Genomic DNA, 22,606 nt, shown 5'->3' with positions numbered 1-22,606 from the left:
TGCACTTCTGTCTCTCTCGTATCTTTAGTTGTGTCCCTCCGCTGTACTTCTCTTTCAGATGCCTGAGATGGCCTTGCCCTTAGTGAACGAAGTCTCTGAGAAACGAACTTCCCATACGTTGAAGGTGGCTTGTTGGGAAGGAGAGAGCATAAACCTGAAATGGATGCATCTTTCACAGGGGAAAAAAAGTTGGGTCTGGTGAAGACTGCAGGAGGTCAGGGTTGGTGGTTCTGTCTGCTGCCCCTTCTCCACCTGAGAAATGCGTCAGGCTTGTGCTTGCTCTGTTGTTCCTCTCCCAAACCACCGCTGGTGGTGGTGTGGTGGCTCTGGCAGGCCTGCTTTTCTCTGAGGAAGGTGGAAGGAGCAGAGGATTTAGAAAAAAAACTGCCTGTTGGCATTTCTTGGACCTTCTTATAAACCTGAAACAGGTGAGCCCATGCTTTTGCTGCAGCACTAAAATACTTGTATTTGCTCAGCAGTGTTTATAGACAGCCTGTTTTGCTTTGCACTGGCAGTCTGTTGCACAGGCAGGAGTTGGGAGTTGCTCTGTTTCAGCTGCGGCTGATGCAACTTAAACTTTCTGCAAAATGGCAGTAGTTGATGCCTGATTACTCCTTCTGTTGCCAGAGGTCCATGTGGTTTATCACCTTAAACTCAATGCATTAGCTTCTGCACTTCCAGCTTGCTGACACAGCCTGCCAGAGGACCTGTGGTCTCCAGGTGTCCGTCCCAGTGATCGCAGCTACGAGGATCATTTGTTTAGCTCATGTTTGGAGACAGCTGCTGTGCCCTGAAGGACCCATCTGACTTGTTCTATTTGAATTTTTGCAATAAAATGTACATGTTGAATAACTTCCTTTGGGGGCACGTTATTCAAAAAGGGCAACGACACAACCATGCTCGCATTTCTCAGTCTTACTTCTGTGGTTTCCTCTGTCACTTAATTTCCTTTCATAGCTGATAATCCTGAGGTACCTTTTCCCTGAGCTTTTAAATCGGTTGCATTATGTGATCTTTGCATAAGCTGCACCAGGAGGTTCTGCTGGAATTGTAATGAGAAGAACTTGTTTTTTCTTGGTTATACGGGCACTGCTGTTCCTACAGCCACCACACAGCTGGGGCAGGCAGAGGGGAGGGCGTGCTTGTGTTTTCCAGCTAAATCCTGTGGCAGCTCTGATCTGATCTGCTGTAGAGCTTTACACTCTAGGGTTTTCTCGCCCACACCAGCTGCTTGGTCTTTTATTTCCCCCTGAATATACTTTTATTGGATAATCTTACCCCAGGTGTAAGATATTTGCTATGCATATGTAACTAGAATCTCAGGGTGTTGTCTTCTTAATTATAATTAACCATGTAGATGCCTTGTCATTTCTTCCTTCTCAGTGTGGCTCTTTCCTTGTGTTAGTAACATAATCAATGTACTGTCTCGACTCTGACAACCATGAATGAGCTCTTTGAACTGAGGCTGATACTTGCTATGATTTAGTTTAAATTACAGTGTTCCTACCCTTATCCAAACTCATCCTTCAGTAATGGTTTTGCAAGAGGCAGAATGGCACATTGCCTCTAGGTGGTGCGATTTCTTTAAGTGCTTGAGCAAAAAATTCAGTGTAAAGTCAGGTGTGTATTTTTCAGTGGTATTCCAGTACACTTGAGTGGGGAGTGGCTGTTAGTTCCCTTAGGGTCATCTTGCTGTGAGAATTACTGCACTGCTTTTTACAGTGTAGTAAAGGCAATGCTGTGTGGTGGCTAAACCTGATTGTAGCTACTACTGTGATCATTTTATGGAAGAATTTGTGTGATACTGTAGATAATAATGGGCAAGCTAACTCTACTTTTCAAATTGGAAAAATTAAGATTGACTTTTTCAGTTAGTCTTGTGATTTTCTACAACTGTTCCAGATTCCTTAATCCCATTTCTGGGAGATTTTGCCATCTAGACTTTTTTTTTTTTTAAATTATTATTATTTGCCAGGTGACATTTTGCCAGGTACTCCCCTTGCAGTGGAGGGAGTGAATGATCCTTAGCAGAACATGTCTGAGCTTCTTCATGCGTTCCTGCAAGCTCCTTTATTCTAAAACTGACGTGCTGTCTTTGCTGCTTGGAAGGACAACATCTTTGTATGGAAATAGTTATGATGCACAGCAAATACATTTTGATGGGTAAGTTACTTTTAAAATAGGTGTGTATAATGCTGAACAGCTCTTTAACCCTCACCACATTGCAAGGAACCTTGCTCGTTGTTTCATGCTCTGAGCAATAACGCATCTTCCCCAAGTAGCGGGATAAGAGCTAACCAGGCTTTGTTTTTTAGGGATTTGTGCTTCAGCTCCTGATGTCTTCTGTAAGCGTAGGATCACCTGTCCTGCAGTGAATGTTCCCCATCGTTCAACTCTGCTCTCCTATCTGTGGTTGTGACTGTTGAACTTCAAAAACAAAATATTGAAACGATGACGGTGTGCATTATCTATGAAGAAAATAAATCACTTACCTAAGATTAAGGTTGCTAATACTTCCTTATGACAGAGAATTTATTGCAGCTCCAGATCTAAAATATTATTTATGAAGCATTCAGTTTATTTAATCTTTGTTATAGAGAAACGTCATGAATCATGAGCGGCACGGTAAGGGACACAGCTATGATTTATCGATGGTGTAAATGTGTATCCACTGCAGATGCCCTCATCCTCCCAAGCAGATCTTTGAGCTTGGGATACAGTTGTGGTGTTTATCGGTGTGTTCTCCCTTGCAGCAATTATTTTTCAATAATGTATATCATGTGCAGTAAAGAAAAAGTTAACATCTGTGCAGTAAGAAGCAGTAATTACTCTTTTTTGATGTAAATCAGTTACTTCAGACAGGTTTATTACCAAAATATAATTTGAAAGCTTTTTAGGAAAACAACCTTGAACTCTTGACTTCTGGGGAAGTACAGCAACTTCTCTGTCAAGCGCCAAGGCAACTTCTGCTTCACACAGGTTTTATTAGGCAACGGCTCGGAGGTGGAAGATGGCCTCGGCAGCCCGCGCTTAATGCCCAGCGTTGCACTGCTTAAAGCGCTGCTTTTAACACGCTTCAACAGGCTGGTTTTGGGGGGGCGGACGGGCCGGGGCCCGGGGGCGGACGGGCCGGGGCCCAGGGGCGGCGGGGCCGGGGCCGGGCCCAGGGGCGGCGGCGCGGCCCCGGCGGGAGGCGGGAGCGCGGAGGTCGCGGCGGCAGGAAGCGGTTCCGGGTCGTCGTCGGGAGCCAACATGGAGCCCGTCGGGCTCGCGGGGCCTCGCTGAGGGAGAGCCGGGCCGCAGCGGGGCCGCGCCGCCGCCATGTCGCTGGGCGAGTACGAGCGGCACTGCGACTCCATCAGCTCCGACTTCGGCAGCGAGTCCTCGGGCAGGGGCGGCTCCCGCGGCGGCGGCAGCCTGCCCGGCGAGCAGGAGGAGCTGCACTACATCCCCATCCGCACCCTGGGCCGCGGCGCCTTCGGCGAGGCCACCCTCTACCGCCGCACCGAGGTAGGCTGCCCCGGCGGCGGGGCGGGGCGGGCCGGGCGCCGTTCCGCGGAGGGCCGAGGGCCGCTGTCAGGGCGAGCGGGGCGGTTTCCGGAGGCTGGGTGCTCGGAGGGCCCGGCGCCCGTACAGCCGCAGCGGGGCTGGCCCCGGGCCGTGACTGAGGGCCCCGGGCCGTGACTGACAGCCCCCTGGGTGACAACAGCCCCCGGCGGGAACAGCCCAGGTGCGAAGCGACGACCTCGGCCCTCGGTGTGGAGGGGCGCAGGGTTTGGGTTTCGGCGTGTTTGAATGCCGCCAGTCTCTCGAGCCCCTAAAGTTTCATAGGGAGATGCGGAGGCTCTTCTGACGGTAATAGATTCCTCATTTTTCTCTGTTTTACTCCAGTCACAGAGGGCATGGGGGCATCTCATACAGGTAACTCCTGTGTGATCAGCATTTCGGCATAATCAGGGGAAACTGGCTGAAAAGGCAGTCCTCCCGTTGCTTTCAAGTCGTTTAATCCCATCCAGTTCGATCGTAGTTGTGCTTTTTAGCAGCTGTCAAAGAAAAGCGCTTCACTTGGGTCCCCAGGGAAGTTCTTCAGGTTTTTGTCTGGGGGAAGGCCACCCTGAGGTGTCACGGCTCAGTTGTAAGTGAACACTGTTCACTTAACAGATCACACATAGCATGTCGGACACCTTGGGTGGGCCTAACAAGGGAGAACTAAATTTGTTCTCATTTCCTTGATTTTTTTGTTTGGTTGGGGTTTTTTTTAAGGAATATCTGGCTATTTGTAATGGCTTATTGTCTTGTAACGTATCCTACAGTTATGGGATAGGAAATCCCTTTATTGAACCAGAGTCTGTTTAGTCTTTATGGAAACAAGACAAACTCCGTGTCTTTCCCTGCAAACCCTGTGGTATGTTTTTTGGGGGTTTTTGGGGTTGTTTTTTTTTTTTCCAAAGGAAGTGTTGGCCAGCTAGAAAGATGGCTTCAGGCCATCGCTATTCGTAGTGACAAACAGAAAAACCTCAAAACTTACTGTTGTGAAGAATCTTTGTCTGAAATCTCTAAGAGGCAGGAAAGTCTTTTTACCTTTCCTGAAATTTTAATTTCCTGCTATAAAGGCACATACTGTTCTCTTCGCAGTAGTGTCTTTTTAATTAAAAAATGTTTTTGTGTTTCAGGATGACTCACTTGTAGTGTGGAAGGAGGTGGATCTGACCCGGCTGTCAGAAAAGGAGCGTCGTGATGCTTTGAACGAAATCGTTATCCTTGCCCTGTTGCAGCATGAGAACATCATCGCGTACTACAATCACTTCATGGATAACACCACGCTGCTAATTGAGCTGGAGTACTGCAATGGTGAGATCCCTACTCCCACTTACAAACAGGCGGCTGCCATGTTGCTGAGTCACCCTCCCTGCAGAACCTGCAGGAGCATTGCTGGGGTGTCCTCTGGGGAACGGAGGAGTGGAGGTGAATTCTGCTGCCTAGCTCCTGAAGAAGAGATCGAGAACTATTCTGATTGATTTGTGTCTCAGGTGCCAAAGAAAGAAGCCCAGTAGTTAGTGCAGGCAGTTCAGGCAGCATATGGTTTCTTGAGTCTTCTGAGTAGCCGGTGCAGTGGAAGAAATGGGTTATTGGTAATGTACACTTCTAATGCACCTTGCTGTGTTCTTTTAGGAGGACAGTGGGAAAAGACCATGAGGATATTTGGGCCTCTCTGCCAGTACAGAGTGGGACTGTTTTTCAGTAGCGTCACTTAAAGAGACCCCTCCCTTTGGCAATTATAAATCAAAGCTTACAAATCTACTGGCACACTGCAATAGGGACTTTTTCCTGCCTTGTTTTATCAGCTTCTACGTTTACTATTTAAAAAAAAAATGCGGTCCATCTGGTGTTGGAGAAAACTTTAAAATTCCATCCAAGAGTAGATCAGATGGTATAGTTTGGAGTTTGCAGGGGAAACAGTCCCAGCTGGGATGGAGAGGTAGAAGGATTTGACATGCAAGTCTGAGTTGCAGCTGCTCTTAGACAGTGCGAAGAGGAGGTCATGTACAGCTAATACTGCTGGAACAGGATAGCTAACTAGGGCTGCAATATGGTTCCTATTTGGATGAGTGGGACAGCTCCCCTGGCTAGGTGTCCTGTGTGTTGGGGGTTACGTTAAGCCTTGGCTCATCAGCAGAAACTTTTTTTTGGTGGAAAAGGCTATCATCATGTTGTTATCATCTTAGATTGCTTTCACTGGGACAGGTTGGGGAGGACAACAGAGTTGTGCAAGGTATTTTTGAAGGGCGTCAAACACCCTGGTTGGCAGGTTGGCCAAAGCTGGTTTGTCTTCTCTGCTTTTTGTTCTTTTGCAGGGTGGAGTCCAGTGTAAGAGTAGGGGAATGTTAGATCTTTGATGCAGCATTTATTGTAGGAGTACTCTGTGCAAGTTATTTAGCTGCCCCAAAAAGACTGCGTGCTTGGGGCCATTATAAATTCATTGGAGGGCACAGAGAGAAGCTGCACAGTACTGATGTCTGTACATAGAATCATATAGAGTAGCTTGGGTTGGAAGGGACCTTTAAAGATCATCTAGTCCAACCCCCCTGCAGTAAGCCTGTCTGCCTGACAGGCCTGTCCCACGGAAGGTAGGGTGAGGTTCATGTTTGTTAATGTCTCTAAACTGTTTTACTTTGGGACAATAACCAGGAGATGAGCATATAGCCTGCGTTGCCTGAATATGTCTTGAGTGGTACAGAACCAGGGACATGAGAAAGAGGGAATCTCATTTAGACTTATGGATATTCGTTTTGCCAATTTGTTGATAGTTGTTTCTGTGGCTCTTTTTACAGGGTATAAGTCCAAGATAATTTTTGAGTAATTTTTAAAGTAAGGCTGGACTAGTCACTATCAAACACTCCTCAGAATCCAAAGTTTCTGCTGCTTAATTAGCATGTCTCTTCTGGAGATCTAGGAAAGACTTTCAAATATGAGTAAATATTGTCCCCATTTTACAGGAGAGGAAGCCAAGTTATTGATTTATTTGCCTATAGTTCTGTATGTATATCATGGTACCATACGACTTGGATTTATCATGGGATAACATCAGTGAATACATATGAAATAGATTTGGGAAGAAATATCCTATAAAATACATCTACTGAAGAAAGAATAAGAGTGTCAGAAGGTTAGATGTGATCAGATGAAACAAAGCAGAAAGTAATTTGGGGTTTTTTTTCAGTACATGTGCATAGAGGTATTGGTTATCTGAATCAAGAGCTAATTTGTCTCCTTGTGTAGGATTTTGGCGATGTGGTACCTGTCATGCTGCCCTTTGGTTCAGAAAAGCTGCAAAAAAAGATGGCAAAAAACCAGAGATGAGGAACAGAATTCACTAAAAGTCTGCATAGTCTGAATTGCTAGGAAAGAGGTTCATAAGAAGAGGCAGAAGTGAATACTTTGGTTAAATTGTGAATCTGAAGAGTGATTTGTAGGTAATTTGCAAGTGTGAACATAAGACAGAAAAAAGAAATGTTGAGAGGTTATAGCAAGGCTGAATAAGAAGAAATTAAGCAAAGAGAATCTTAATTAGAATGAGAAGAAATTAAGCAAAGGGAATCTTAATTAGACTATCAGAAAAATCTTCCTAACATGGAAGTCTGAAGTAAGTCCCTCAAAGAGGCAAAGGAGACGTTGTGACCTGCTTTGGACATCTACAACTTGACAGGCCCATGGAAATCATACAGCAGAAAGCTGTCTTACACCATACCCATGGGAATGGGAAAGGGCCTGGTGTTCTGTTACTATTAGGACATAATATATGATAACTGGGAAATGGAATAGCAACAGGATGTGATCAGAGATTTGGGATTTACTGGTAGGATGCTAATCTGACAGGGAGTCTCACTGCCTGCAGCCGTCAGCTTCATTTCTTTTAGCTCTCCTTGATTTTCAGTCTGCTGTCTTGAAATTATGAGGTGCCCTTAAGAGTCTGCTGATTTCAGGCTTCTGTTGGTGGTGGTGCTGCTCTTGCCAATGCTTTATGAATTCTGCATCGATGTATTTGGCAGGGCGCATGAAGGAGAGAGGCAGGTCGGGGCTGGGCAGTAAGTGGGAAAAGGCAGTAACTTGTGCTTTCAGGGGCTATTCCAAACTTATAACTGTTTTCTTTCTCTTTTTTTTAATGTATTACTTATTTATATATAATGCTGAGTGGGACAATCTCACGTGATTTGGTGTACAGGTTATAAATGTTTACGTATCCCAAGAAGCACTTACAGATCAAAAAGTAGGGACTGCTAGCCTGTCTTACTGATTCACTTTTCAGAGAGCATTAAATGCTGGTGTTAACCAAGAATCATCTCTGCTTAAGCTTAGATATGCCAGTGAAGTTCTTAGATTGAAGAAGAACTTAATTTTGTGAGTGCTTGACCAGTTTAAGTGAAGAGTGCTGGAGGAGAGCTGTAGTGATTCATCAGATCTCTTAGGGGATGTGAGTATTCCTAGCAGTAGCTGAGCAGAGTAACTGCTGCCATTAACTAAAATGAGCCTCTCTGTCTTTCTCACTCACTTATGATTACAGGAGGGAACCTCTACGATAAGATTCTGCGGCAGAAAGACAAGTTATTTGAAGAAGAGGTAATTTGGACTGGTTTGAGGGACCAGTGGGGCTGGCCTGATGTTCTGGGGATCTGTCTGGTTATCTGAGTATTTATACAACATTTTTTCCATAGTGCTGGTGGGGAATTTCTGTGTATATCTGGGGACTGACATCCTTCCTCTCCTGCTGAATATTGCAAGCATTTATGGACTATCATAAACTTTTTATTTTCCTTTTTGGCTGTCTATAGGCAGCATAAACTTCCAAGGCAGAAATAATGAAAGAGAGCACTCAACTGACTTGGGTCACCTTATCATCTTGGCTAATATGTAACTTTAAAGCCTCTCTCTGTGTTTCTTCCTTGTTGGTACTCCATTTCTCTGTCTTCTTAACCATTTTCTAGATTCTTTTCTGAGTAATTACCTTGAATCTATCTCACCATAGATTTTTTCCTTGTTCCTTTTTCTTTTTCTTTTTCTTTTTCTTTATTTTTTTTTAAGCTTATTTCCTGCTCTCTGCTTCTACTTCATGCTGAGGTGGTTAATGGTTACACTTATTTATCTTATATAATGACTTTTAAGTCCTTCCAGCTCATGGTGAATATTAGATGATCACAGTTCGTATTCCAGAGAGCCCAACTGTAGATCTTTCCCAGGTGGTCATAAGCTGTCATTCCTAAGTCTTTTCACTCACGAATTCTGTGACGCTTGTCAGGACAGACACAATGAACAGCACTAGAACAATCTACCTTTTGGAATATCTTTTCAGAGGGTTTCCGAAACAGGAAATTCTAAATTTTCATATTCCTGAAAGAGCATCTAAATGGTATGGTCAGGCCTTCTTGCTGTGCCTCTGTGTGACAGGGACATATGGGGTTTTGGGGGCGGGGGGTTTGAGCCTCACATAAGGCTTTTATTCCTACCTTTGCAGGTGGTGGTTTGGTATCTCTTTCAAATTGCATCGGCTGTGAGCTGCATTCATCGAGCAGGAATTCTTCACAGGTGAGTGTGGCCTATGGTAAAGCTGAGGTAACCAGTGTGGTTCATGGATGTAAGTACAGAACTCCTTTGAGTAGTGTTTGCTTCTGTGTTTAAAGCAAGCACTGAGCTTTTCTCCAAAGCATAGTGGGACTGCCTAGATGTTAAGTATCACTTCTGTAAAGAATTTTTATTGGGCTAGAAACCATCTTGTGATAAATGGGCAAGAAATTTTGTATGTGAAAATGGAATTGCTGTCTTCGATGCTGCAGCTTTGTGAACAAAGAGTTTATCCATGTAGGAAGGAAGTAAATTGGCCCTTTATTGCCATAGCACATAAATGATGTTTGCTAAAGTGGGTAGGAAGAGCAATTACCACAGGTCAAAGGTACTTCCTACCTGCTCCACAATTAATAGCTTCAAACCAACATGTACATTCTTCTGTAATTCCTGGAGGCTAACAGTGACAAAGACTTTGCACTGGTGCATTGCTGTAATATAACCCGTGCAGAAATTTGTCTTGCATTTGGCTGAATCTCATTTCTTTGGTCTGTTATTTAAGGAAGTAATATAGCTTGTTAGCTGGTAGTGATAATTTTGATGTTGACTCTGAGATTTTAATGAGTAGCTAATTACCTTTTTCTGTTGCTCTTTTCTGTTTGAGAGGGGTAAATTTCATGGCTAATGTGTGCTTCAGGGAGGCCGTGATGTTCTGGGGAGTACTGCACATGCAGACAGCTGTTTCCAGCATGGCTGGATTGTGTGCTGCACAACATCCTTCTCTAACTAATGAGCATAGCTGTGTGAGGGTGTTTTCTGTGGGATAGCATCCTGGTTGCTGCCATTCTAAATCTTTGGTTATTGGCAAGCCTTGCTAATGAAGGGTTTGTACCCTACTCTCAAAAAAGTAGTGCCTAAGTTTTTGACCTCAAGCAGATGTCACGTCTGTCCTGCTTTGCAGTGATTTCCTGCTTACCACCTCTGTTGCCCATCTTCACAGCAGGGTTCACAGTCTAGGAACATGTGTAGCCCCAAATCCTTCCGTAATAATGAATTGAACAGTTATTTAAATGTTTGCAGTGATTTCCTTCTGCTGCAGACAGTGTCAGAGTGACCCAGGACTTTGCGATGCCCCAAGTGGATGAATGCAAAGTGCTGCTTTACTTGATGTTGTCCTGATCTACACTGTGAAGTTGTTGATGGTACGTTAGGAAAAGGGGGTGTTATGAAGTGTTGGCCATGGGAAGCATAACGTACTGCGGGGGCTTCCTCTCTGTATTTACAGCCTCTTATATTGATCTGTGAAACTACGTATAAGTTATTCTGTCTGGGAGAAAGTGTTTTCAATGAGTTTTGGAATTCAGCATTTTAGTGGCCATCAGCCTTTTGATCTTCTGGGCATAGTACATCATGTTATAAAGAGTTGTTTTTGAGGCGTAAGGTAGAGGGATGTTATGTTTAAGTTCTAGAGTAGCATCTGTTTCACACCCTCTGTGTGTGTATTTATGTTTGCATACATACCTATTCATGCATACATTTATGTTTTTAGTGAGCTCGGTGACTCCTGGCTTGGGTCTATTTATAAAACCAGGAAAAGTAAGACCTGCTCAATGACTCTTGTATGAGAAGAGACTGAGAGGGGGAAAAGAACTATCTTTGATCTGTGGCCTTTACATAGGTGTCTGAAGCCTGAGCTTTTTAGACTGTGTTGTGTTTGTGTGGGGATGTGATAAAACACGGATAACTGCAGTTACTGCCCCAGTACTTGGGGTCAAATTGCCTTTGGAGAGCTCTGTGTGTGTGTGAGAGAGTGCTGGCAGAGTAGAAAGTACCTCATTTGGTGGGGGGAGTTACAGCAGTGTGTGGAAAACTGTGAAACCCAGAAATATATTTGAGTATCTGCATTTCTTTTTCTCCTTTCAGAGATATAAAGACATTAAATATCTTTTTAACCAAGGCAAACCTCATTAAATTGGGAGACTATGGGTTGGCAAAGAAGCTGAACTCCGAGTACTCTATGGCTGAGACTGTGAGTATCTGCCTTCTTTGTGTGCAAACTGACGTGTGTTTTTCTTTCATCTCTGCATACCTTGCAGAAGACCAAGGATGCTGTACATTCTTGCTTCTTGTTTTCTGTGGTTTTCCTTTCCCTCTCCCCTCAACTTCCCTCAATGTTATCTCACTAACATTGGCATATTTGCTGATGTGCTGCAGCCTGCAGTTGTCCTTGCTCCCAGGTTACCTTTTGGAAGTCTGACTCTGCAAAGCAGCAGTAGACTAAAGATAAGTGCCACTGTGGGCATGGAATTGTGCCAGAGCCAGTATAGCTGTGCTAGAGAGCACTGCTCTTCTTTCCCTGGTACCTAGGTGTCGTGGTTTAGCCCCAGCCAGCAACTAAACACCACGCAGCTGCTCGCTCGCTCCCCCTACCCCGGTGGGATGGGGGAGAGAATTGGAGGAGTAAGAGTGAGAAACGCTCCTGGGTTGAGATAAGAACAGTTTAATAATTGAAATAAAGTAAAATAGTAATGCTAATAGTAACAGTATAATAATAATAATGTACAAAGCAAGTGATGCACAATGCAATTGCTCTCCACCTGCCGATGGATACCCAGACAGCTCCCGAGCAGTGATCGCTGCTCCCTGGCCAACCCCCCCCCAGTTTATATCCTGCGCATGACGTCATATGGTATGGAATAGCCCTTTGGTCAGTTCGAATCAACTGTTCTGGTTGTGCCCCCTCCCAGCTTGTTGTGCACCTGGCAGAGCATGGGAAGCTGAAAAGTCCTGACTAGCATAAGCAGTACTTAGCAACAACTAAAACCTCAGTGTGTTCTCAGTATTGTTCTCATACTAAATCCAAAACACAGCACTATGCCAGCTACGAGGAAGAAAATTAACTCTATCCCAGCCGAAACCAGGACACTAGGCATGGTACTTCCAAAGGTGAATCTATGTAACACAAAGGCAGTGCTATCTGAAGGTACAGAGACAGCAGTATAGTCACATCAGTACAGCGCTGTTCCTCTGGGCTAGTTAAGCCCAGCTTAGCAAGTTAAATTAATTTGGTCGTGCTGCTGTGCTAACAGGGGCATTTTACCTCAGCTGGATCTGAGATGTCAGGCAAGCACATGCAAGCTATTGCACCATGCTGTAGATATGTCTCCTATCTCTGTAATACTCGGGCTCTGAACTGGATTACAAAGAAGCAAAAAGGGCACTTGTGCTTCTTATGGTAACCAGGTGTATGGTTCATTGGTAATGTTCTTGGAGGGGCGCAAAGTTTTGTAGGAGAGATTAATTCTATCAGAAGGCTGACAAGCTTGGCTTTGTTCCAGAGCCTTCCAGAAAGCAGTTTTGCAGCCAGAGTTATGACACAGGGTAAGTGGTGTTGCAGGCACCTGAAAGGCTCAGCTTGGATTTCCCAGCTCCATTAATTTCTGTGGTGAGCACTAGGCTTGGAAAGGGAGACATTGTCTGGAGCTCCTATCTGCTAAAGGCATTTATTATAGTTTGGGATGCAAGCCAGCTTGCACTTCTGCTTACCAGGCTGTATTATTAGATTTAATGCAAGCTATTGGTGTTCTGTTAGGATGTGTAGTTAAAAACTTGCCAACCTCCTTCCAGAACATGAGCGCTGTTGTGCAGTTGCACAGTTAAGTGGGAACTCAAGGCTACTGCATGAAGCCCTCACTAAGCTGGCCTGCAGCAAAACCACTTCTGTTTCATCACATTTTTCATGGCCTTCTGGCTTTCAGAGAAAGTGCAGTCTGTGCTATGAGTTTCCAGGTTTGTTTTTGCCTGTGTTGTGTGTGTTCATGTACACCTGCGAGGTGTTTTGGTTTTTTTTTTTTTCCTTTTTTCACTTCTGAAAAATTTTGAACTACATACCTTCAACTGTATTTAATTCTGTATATGCTAGCTGTGCTCTGGGCTAGTTGCTGAATTTGTGATGTAATGACAAGTGGCGGTCTGGAAGTAATTTTTTGTGAAGTGAGTGCAAAACATGTTATTGTCAGTAATTGTAACAATCAAATTACAATTTTGTAAAATGTTTATATCTTGCTTACTAAATACTGATTTCTTAATTTATCATTCTTTCTCCCATTTACGTAGGAAGATACAGAGAATATGCCTGTGTCTTTCTTATGGAAAGCTTACATTATCCTTTGCTTAAAAAAGGTTTAGGTGCAGTGTCCTAGTTCTCCATATGATACTCCAACTAGGTGGCCTTCTAAACCTTCCTGTGGCTAGGACTCGCGTAGCTCTGTAGCTGTCACGCTCTGTAACAGGAAATGGAAGGGAGATGGCAGATACTGAATGTGCCTATTAGGTATCTAGTGTACTAGCAAAGCCTAATGAAAGGCAAGCTTTGTAGTCCTTGGAGCTTTGCTGAGAGAGTTGAAAAGAGGGCAACTATAAATATTTCCCGTTCTTCTAAACTCTGTCTTTTTCATTTTCTTTCGCTGTCTAGTTCCTTGCTAGGGAATGAGCTCCATTCATCTGGAAGCTTCATTCTTACGCCTTTTATCATGTTTGTTTTGTGTCTCCTTGTTGTGACTTTGAGCTATGCCACTATTTCTGTTGTAGCTGGGAGGGCTTCTGTATTTAAATGCTGGGGTTTGGGATTTTGTGTGTGGTGGTGGGTGTTTGCTTTAAACCAGTTGTTCAGGAAAGCCCACTTCTGAAGTGAAAGCCTTTCAGGTGGGACTCATGCCAGCTTTCTACTTACTGACCCAAAAGTAACCCCTCTTTTGTTGGAGACAGAGTAGCCTTTGTCCTGGCAGTACCTTGTGATCAGACAGAGTGGCTCCATAGCCATGGGCTGGCATCTGTGTTTGGAAGCTTTGCTAGATCCCTTTTCCCTCAACCTCTTATGAGGGTTTCCATGTGCCTGGTCAGTACTTAAGCCCCTGATTACCTCTAAATGTAGTATACTGAAGAGAGAGGCAAGTCCTTGCTGCGTTCTCATGACTACTACTCTATTGGGAAGTATGTACTGCATTAGGATCTGAGCAAAGAGGTGTCTGGGATCTTCTAAGAAACGCAGGCACAGGCTTGTGGACAAGAAGGGAAGAAACGTGCTTGCTGTTCCCATCACTGCAGCACGTTCGTGGGGTGTGTCATCTGTGTCACTTCAGTGCTGTGTCAGAGCTGTGTCTAGCTCTGATGCTCGTGGGCCTGTGTGAACATGATGGATGCAGAGCTCCTGAATTGAAAGCTGCTGATCATTTCTGATTTTTAAATGTTTTTTTTTTTTCCTAGCTGGTGGGAACTCCATATTACATGTCCCCAGAACTCTGCCAGGGTGTGAAATACAACTTCAAATCAGATATTTGGGCTGTGGGCTGTGTCATCTTTGAGCTGCTTACTCTGAAGAGGACCTTTGATGCTACTGTAAGTCTGCAAACCAGGGTGGACTGAGTAGCCTTATTTTTTATACCCTGAGATTCACACTTTACTCATAGCTTTCTTAACTCACATTTTTCTTTCATTGTTGTTTAAATCTGCTGATTAAGAAAACAGTGGCCTGGAGGTGCCAACTATAGCCAGAGAAAACTTCTGCCTGATTTCTCCTACCCTGCACTGCAGGTGCCTCTCTGGCTTCTGCCAAACCCACCCTTGTCTGCAGCCCTGGGTTTACCAGATGCAGAATACCTGCTGAGCTAATTTGTATCATGGTTGTGAATGAAACATCCTTTTCTCTACAGGGAGGAAGTTTGTGATTGTGTAGTCTTTCTGGTTTTTTTCTGCACTATTAGCTGTGAATTTTCTGTACAGCATTCTGTAGTGAAAACTTCTGGCCTTTGGATTTCATAGGATTTAATCCTGTTACCCTTTCTCAAAGTTTGGGTACAAGAGAGGTGTGGTCAAGCTGGCCTGAAGAGGGTGAGGAGGAGCATTGCTGGCTGGTGTATGTGATTTGCCAGCTTGTGCCATGAGATGGGAAAAGATGCAAGCTGCCATGGTGCAAGATTCTGTTACCCTTAAAGAGCCAATGTGAAAATACCACCCTTTCCTGACTTCCTCTCATCATGGCTACCAAGTCCCCAGTAACTTTGCTGCTGTGCAGTGTTTCAATGGCAATATGCTGCACAGGAGACTCCATGCAGAGAGAAACCTACCCTCTTACCCTCCCTCCCGTGTTAGGGCATTTGGTGAAAAGCTGGATGTTGCCACCAAGTCCTAGCTATCAGAGGTACCATTTCTGCAGGAATTATTATTAGGTTTCTGGAGAACCTACTAGGCAGGGAAGAAGAAGGATGTGTCCTGATCAGAGAAGGAGGAAGAAAATAATGGTGGCCTGTAGCATCTGTCCCCGTTGGACACATTGTCCAGTTCAGTTCTCTTAGTGCTGGTTTCTGGTTTCTGCCTAGAATCCCCTGAACCTTTGTGTGAAGATTGTACAGGGAAATCGTGCCATGGAGGTTGATTCCACTGTCTACTCCCGGGAGCTGATCCAGATGGTGAATTCCTGCCTTGATCAGGTTGGTGAAATACTTTTTTAGTTTTCAGACACCCCTTCCCAGCTGCCTAAGCCATGGAATTCAGGGGTGAAGGGGAATGACATGCCTATTTCAGCATGAGGGCTGTTGATGCAGGGTAATTTCTGTGAGGCCCGAGGCGTCACTAAGGCTGGGCTTCTTCCAGTCCTCTGAAAGCATTGTCTCAAGATGCCATTCAGTCCTGCAAACTCTGGAGGAGTGCTGGGTTTACTCTGATGACAATTATTTAATGGGCTGGCAGAAGCAATTATTTCCTAATGCAGTGCTGCGGAAGTGGGAGCATCATCTCAGTACAGTCTCTTAAGGTTCTGACTTTCTGACCATGACTCTGACTTTCTTTAGGGAATTAATTTCTTGAAAGCAAACATAGTGTTGATACCTTCAGAGCGTGGAAGTCCCTCCTGCACATCCTTGGCATTTATTCCTATTCATTCCAAATATTTGAATTAATTCCTTTCCCTTCTGAAGGGAGTCAGGGACGGAGGTCCATGCAGGCTTGAATGAGGTCTTCTGGATCAAGATTTTGTTGTAGATGATATTTCCCAGAGAATGACTTGTTGCTTGCTTCTTTCAGGATCCAGAGAAGAGACCCACTGCAGATGAACTGCTTGAACATCCCCTTCTCAGCAAACGCAGGAGGTAATTGGATGGTCTTGCCTGAAACCTAGACAGGTGTCAGGGAGAACAGGAGGGTTTGTGCTGACTAGTGAGGCAGTTGAAGTACACTTCATCCTCTTTAGGAGAGAAGTGCATTCTTGCTGTCTTGTCTTCTCATCAATCCCTATGTTCTGTTGGTGTATGGGTATGGTGAGAAAGGTCTCTGCATCCTTTGTCTTAGAGGTTGTTGTATTAAGAACCTTGAGGCATCCCTTTCTGAGGCTCCTTTGAGGAATGCTGGTTCCTGCTCTTCAGATCTCTGTGAATGAAGGGTCACAGAGATCCTCCTATGGTCATCGGAAAAGGCCTTTCAAAATATACACATCAAGCAATATAGAGACCCTCACTTTCTCCCTTTGTTGCCTCCCTCTTCGGGGGAGAGTTGCATTGGAAGTGGCCCATTGTAGCTTAGTTTGACCATCAGCCTGCACATACTGTCTTTCTGTGAAAGGTAGACCATAACTCTGGACTGTTTGGATCCCACAATGGTTGCTTTGGGGACAGCAGATTTAGTCGTTTACACCAAGGTTCTTTTACTTGGTGGTCAGCAAAGTTTGAGTTTTGTCTTGCTGTATGCACTGGTAAAAGCCCAAGTCCTGATAATATTTAGCCATTGAAGGTCATTTTTGTGCCATATGAGTACTGGTTGGCCACATTCTGGTATATACATAGTTTGTTGTCCTCAGCTCTCCTGGAAGTTTGTTAGCTATATGGTACATTACTTCCGCCCTACTTACTGTGTATTGCTGTGAGCTGGTAAACAGCTGCCACATTTCCTCCAAGAGGGAGCGGCATTTTATTGGAAAGGAGAGCAGTTGGTGTGTGCTGCTTGTCAGTAAATTGCTTTGGGCGATGTTACTGTTTCCTAAAATGCTTTTTCTCCTTTGGCAGGGAGATGGAAGAGAAAGTCACACTGCTTAATGGGCCAAATAAGCGACCAAGGTAATTACTTGGGCATGTGTTTGAAAGGAGGTCTGGAGAGAACAGCTCCCCAGAGAGGGACTTTGCTGAGAGTGTTAGTCTGTGACAACCTTAATGGAATAGTGTAGTTTAGAAGATCCCTAAATGCTGGAAATTTGACATAGTTGTTACACGGTTCTTGTCCCACATTTTACTCTGCCTTTCATATCCCGTTTATATGTATGGCTGGAGCCTTACCTCAGCAGGTCCCATAGAGCTCTAATCTGTCCTACTGAGGATGTAGTCTTTACAGCCTACATATCTGAGGATGTCATGTAGATCCTTCCTTTCACACAGATTCCCTTGAACAGGAAGAATATGACTGTCTGATTGTTGAATATTAAATGAATATAAATATCTTTCATAAAACTGGATATATGCAGAGGTTCTCCACAGTCACCCGCAAGCCTGTAAGCAGGGTTGCTCCATGAAGCAGGTAGCTTCTGTGACATGTGTAGCTCTTTTTCTGTTGATTTGTCAGATGGAATTTGACCTTTTTTCCCTCATAAACGTGGAAGTACTATCTGGGCACTTTATGTGAAGTTGTTCCAGTTCATGGGTTGCTCGCAAACAGTTTGCTTTGATTACAACTTCCACTTTGCAATCTGCTTGTGAATTGATTCTTACCTGCATTGAAGAGTTGTGTTTTTGTCATCAGATGGAAGCCTGTAATTTGAATAAAGAGGAGAGGAAAGTCAGAAGCCTTTGGATGTTTCTGTATTTTGAGCAAGATTTCATGATGGTGTGTAAGGCTTTCATTTTTCACAAATGAGAACAGCTCCGTGGCCATTCAGTGAAAGCCCAGTCTTTTTAAATTACATAAAATTGGATTGTAGGCTTTTTAAAATGCTTCCTGGAGGCTGCTTTCTCTGCGGCTCTGAGACAGGTTTGATCCTGAGTCTCCCTGTAGGACTTGAGGCCTCACAACCACTCAACAAAGAGAACGGCTTGTGAAAGTAAAAAACATGAATGGTTGTGAAGGGAAAACTGACGGACAACAGTAAGAAAATGAGTGATGACAGTGAACGCAAACTCATTATTAAATGTATGTGTGTTTTGCGGGGGGTGTCTTGTGCAGGTCAAGTACCATGAATGAGGCTCCCATTGCAGTGGTGACTTCACGCACTAGTGAGGTGTATGTCTGGGGGGGCGGGAAGTCCACCCCCCAGAAGCTGGATGCCATCAAAAGTGGCTGCAGTGCACGCCAGGTGTGTGCTGGTAACACTCACTTTGCTGTGGTGACAGTGGAGAAGGAGCTCTACACCTGGGTGGTAAGTGAGAGAAACTTGTGGAAGGGGGTAAGGGTGGGAGAGGAGAGTCCAGATCCACTTCTGACTGTTCATGAGCCTGGTAGAATCAGATGGGCAAGCAGCTTGGAAAAGGAGAAAATCTGATTGTGAGGCCATCTGCTTCAGGGCTGACCCAAGACTCCCAAGGCAAATGTGTTTTTGGGAGAAGTTTTCCATCATGACAGGAAGTGTATTGGAGACTTGCTGTGTACTTGAGGATGGTAGGTGATGAACTTGTAGGCCCAGACACTGAGTCAAACATCTCTTCTTCCCATTCCTGACTACTAGAAATGCACTGGAGGCTTTGTGATGCTCTGTTGGCTTGTGTATTTTTGAGGAAGGTTTTCTGAGATCAGAATGGGTGGGATGAGTGACCTCATAATACAGATGTCATCTGTGAGGCAACTTGTGGATGAAACCAGAGATGTCTTACGCTAAACAACTCTGGTTTTTATGATGAGTGGAAATTCTGTAATAGTTTAAAGTGAATTAAAAAAATGTTGGCATATGATGCATTTAAAACAATTTAATCCAGTCTTCTTGGGCTTAGATGGTCAGTGACATGGAGGTATTCTGCATCTCCAGGCTTCCACAGGCTTTTATACTGATGATGCAGAATCTGTTAAGACAGATTAGAAAATACTGGCAGGTGGGTGAGAGAAGAAAGAGACCCAAATGGGAGGAGAGCACCCTGAAGTCATTTGCTGGATGTTCCTGCAAGAAGGGCCACAGAAAACTTCCAGCTGGCTATTAATATTTTAGTTTTAGCTTTAACACTACTCAGAATTGTTTTATTTTTCTTGTAGAATTGGTAGGTCTGGCCACTTCAGTGACATTTGTTTCAAGTTATGGGTTTCTTTGCAGCCATTAGGATTTAGAAAAGTAGGTCTAAAAGCTGAAGGATGAACTTCAGTCCTGCAGCAGGGAGCAGGTTCTGTAGCCTGGCAGATGAGAAGGGAGCAGGGATTCCTCACCAGCTGGCGGCCTGAGACCGGATTACTCCTTGTTAGTGCATAACTGCCTGAAAGCCTGTGCTACCATTTAGAATGTTGCCTGCTGTTATGCCACATAGCAGACAACAGTCTCTTCCCTAAGGTAGCTAACACACTTTCTCTTGCTCTTTGCTGTCTTTTGTTGTTCGTTCGAGGTGCCATAATTATTGACACCGTCTCTGGAGTTGTGGATGCATAACCTTACCAGATGTTTCTGTCTTGCAGAATATGCAGGGGGGCACCAAGCTGCACGGGCAGCTGGGACATGGAGACAGAGCCTCCTACCGGCAGCCAAAGCATGTTGAGAAGCTTCAGGGAAAAGCCATTCGCCAGGTGTCCTGTGGAGATGATTTCACAGTGTGCATCACAGGTGAGAGCTGGAAGGGGACTGCCATCCCCTTGCTTTGCTGTGCTGTGGAGATGTTTGCCTTCACAGTAAGATCAGCAGAGGAGCTTTGTGCACGAAGGAGAAAGTCCCATATGTAACTCACCTCTCAGTTTTGAGGCTAGTAGGTGCAGTAGTGGAGATAGATCAACACTATTATACAGAGAAAGATATTGACTCCCAAGAAGGCTGGGTGTTTTGCTAAGGATGTGCTCCTTTTTGGTGGCCAGGTGTTGAGCACAGCTCCTTGTGGCTGTGCAAAGTCCCTGCTCTTACCAGTGCATGTGTTGCCCCCATACATGCCCATATTAAAGACAGAGGAGCCTGAAGTCAAGAATGTAAATGTGTTTGAAACTCTTTTTGGACTGTGTGGGGAAAGAGTCACCCAATGATAAAAGATGATGTGTACCTGAGCTTTGCTATTTAATTCAGAAAGCTTGAGGCCTGGTAGCTGTGTCTAGTTCTAACCCTGCTCATACTTTTAAAGATGTGTTAACTGTGGTGTTATCTGTTGTGGAAGAATTTGAATCTCACTTTACTCATGAAAACATGATTCTCACCAAGGTAGTTTCCAGCTTATTTTGCCAATGCTGGAAAAGCAGAGGTTTGATAGAGATAAACTCAGATGCTCAGTGCTGGAGGAGTGACTCGGGGAGCCACAGGATCATTTGTGGGTTTCTATTAAAGAAAGTGGCAGGTTCAACCCAACATTTTTTTACACCAGTGGCCTGAAATAGCTGCAGGTTGTGGGGTAAGGTCATGCATCTTAATGTGAACAAGAAAGGACTCCATATTCTCCTGATGACATTCTTCTGCACTAAAGAGGAAGATGATTACAGAAAAGAGGTTGCTCTGGCCGTGTCCGAAGAGGTTAATGTGCAGCCTAATACAAGCTCTGTGTGCTGACCGAGCTTCCCTTGTGTCCTTTAGATGAAGGCCAGGTGTATGCCTTTGGCTCGGACTATTATGGATGCATTGGTGTTGACAAGGCTTATGGCTCTGAAGTGCTTGAGCCCCTGCAGCTGGATTTCTTTCTTACCAACCCTGTGGAGCAGGTCTCGTGTGGCGATAACCACGTGGCAGTGCTGACCAGGAACAGAGAAGTTTACACGTGGGGCTGTGGAGAGTATGGTAGGTAGAGTCTCTCTGGGACCTAAAGGCACTGGGGCATGCCTGCTCCAGAAAGCAGCTTGGTGCAGGTGTATAATGCAGGGCCTGGGTGAAGGCTGTCTGGTATGTCCTGGGGGCAAAAAGCATTGTTTCTTTGGGGCTTGCTTTCCTTGTAAGAATGGGGAACTGAGGACTGAGCCCTTGGGACTTAGCGAAGCTCTAGGGTGCCGCTTGGCTTCCTTGTGGGTAGGGCAGTTGTTCTGTGAGTGGGGTTGGATTACTTTGAGGATTGGCAGGCAACGATGCACGTACAGGAGCAGGTTTCTAGTTCTGTAGGGAGATTCCTTTGGAACTATGGAGAGGCAATAGCATTTCTTAAGGGCAGGCACTTCTAACTGCAGTGTTTTCATTGACGCAGGGCGCTTGGGCTTGGATTCAGAAGAAGATCACTACACCCCTCAGAAGGTAGGGCTGTGACGACTACTTCCTGAAATCTGCATGGGCATAAATCCAAATTAGTTGCTGTTTGGAAATATTAACTGTCAGGGTCCGGTGTTTTTTCTGAGATATCATAGAGTTTGCGAGGGTTTTAACTTTACTTCCTCACTTTATTTTGCTTCATTTGTCCATAGAGATCGTGGCAGAGGGGCATGCCACTCCCAAACCAGGCAGCATCATGACTTAGAGCTTCATTGCTCTGATCTCCAAGCTGGAACTGGAAATGCCAAACTTAATATTGTAGAAATCATAGTAGGAAATACCAAATTGCATACCTCGGGTCTGTAGAGGAAACTCAAAGCAGTGCAAACAATTGGGAGTCTTTGAATTTGACATGATGGGTTAAAGATGAGTTGAAAGTAAAACCCTCTTGAAATACAGTGCTAGGGGTAACTGAGGTAACCTAACCCGCTGGGGGTTAGAAACCAACAAGGATGTGCCTGGAAGCCAAATATCTGTGATCACAGGGTATCATACCCACACAGCACAGACCCAGCCCTGCTCAGCTAACTGGGTCTGGTGCTTGTAGACCCCAGCTGGCCAGGATGCCTGTGCGCATTTCTGGTTCCTGTGCTGGCTCACCAGTGTCTGCACACAAGGTCTAGAATGCCTTGAATTTCTGCATTGTGACCGGAGTTTTTGTATGCTATATAGACTTTATGATATTCTTGCACCTTCATTCAAAATAACTGCATTGGGTATTGTCAGTGTCCAGATGAGCTGAACTGCTGCTCTAACCCCATATGTTTTCCATGTGCCAGCTTCTATGTAGTAGGTGTTGGGATTTTGATTTTCTTGGGATATATTTCTTCCACATAGGTGGATGTTCCAAAGACCTTAAACATTGTGTCCGTTCACTGTGGCTGTGATGGGACTTTCCTGCTCACCCAGACAGGCAAAGTGTTGGCATGTGGACTCAACGAGTTCAACAAGCTGGGCCTGAATCAGTGCACATCAGGGATAATCAACCATGACGTAAGTGAATTTGGGTCCCTGGCTCCAGCTCCCAGCAGTCAGTAGTATCTGGGGAGATGGAGGTCCTGTGACAGTGACACAGCATTCGTTAGCTTTGTGCCAATTTGTTAGTTCCAATCCAAGATAGTGGATACTGGGATTGTGGGAAGAGGCAATTTGTTCCTCGGTTTCCTGTCT

The 22,606-nt window shown here is 44.8% G+C and overlaps 1 protein-coding gene across 5 annotated transcripts in view; it reads left to right on the top strand.

The window, feature by feature from the left end:
• Positions 1-22,606, top strand: part of NEK9 (NIMA related kinase 9) — a 32,260-nt gene that overhangs the window by 3,045 nt on the left and 6,609 nt on the right. Inside the window, exons 1-15 of one of the 5 annotated variants that reach the window (XM_075713155.1) lie at positions 3,322-3,510; positions 3,892-3,921; positions 4,674-4,851; positions 8,063-8,118; positions 9,011-9,081; positions 10,981-11,086; positions 14,323-14,454; positions 15,435-15,545; positions 16,138-16,202; positions 17,112-17,162; positions 18,259-18,451; positions 19,687-19,831; positions 20,777-20,977; positions 21,375-21,421; positions 22,274-22,429. In XM_075713155.1, coding sequence (XP_075569270.1) covers positions 3,322-3,510; positions 3,892-3,921; positions 4,674-4,851; positions 8,063-8,118; positions 9,011-9,081; positions 10,981-11,086; positions 14,323-14,454; positions 15,435-15,545; positions 16,138-16,202; positions 17,112-17,162; positions 18,259-18,451; positions 19,687-19,831; positions 20,777-20,977; positions 21,375-21,421; positions 22,274-22,429 — 1,731 coding nt within the window. Of the gene's footprint in view, positions 1-3,321; positions 3,511-3,891; positions 3,922-4,673; positions 4,852-8,062; positions 8,119-9,010; positions 9,082-10,980; positions 11,087-14,322; positions 14,455-15,434; positions 15,546-16,137; positions 16,203-17,111; positions 17,163-18,258; positions 18,452-19,686; positions 19,832-20,776; positions 20,982-21,336; positions 21,422-22,273; positions 22,430-22,606 lie in introns of those variants that run through there. The other 4 variants (XM_075713156.1, XM_075713154.1, XM_075713158.1 and 1 more) reach the window with 4 other exon arrangements.

The sequence above is a fragment of the Pelecanus crispus genome, chromosome 6, assembly GCF_030463565.1.
Source record: "Pelecanus crispus isolate bPelCri1 chromosome 6, bPelCri1.pri, whole genome shotgun sequence".
In the NCBI taxonomy this organism is placed as follows: Eukaryota; Metazoa; Chordata; class Aves; order Pelecaniformes; family Pelecanidae; genus Pelecanus; species Pelecanus crispus.
Note: the sequence above shows the minus strand (reverse complement) of the source record. Positions and strands in the feature narration are given on the sequence as shown.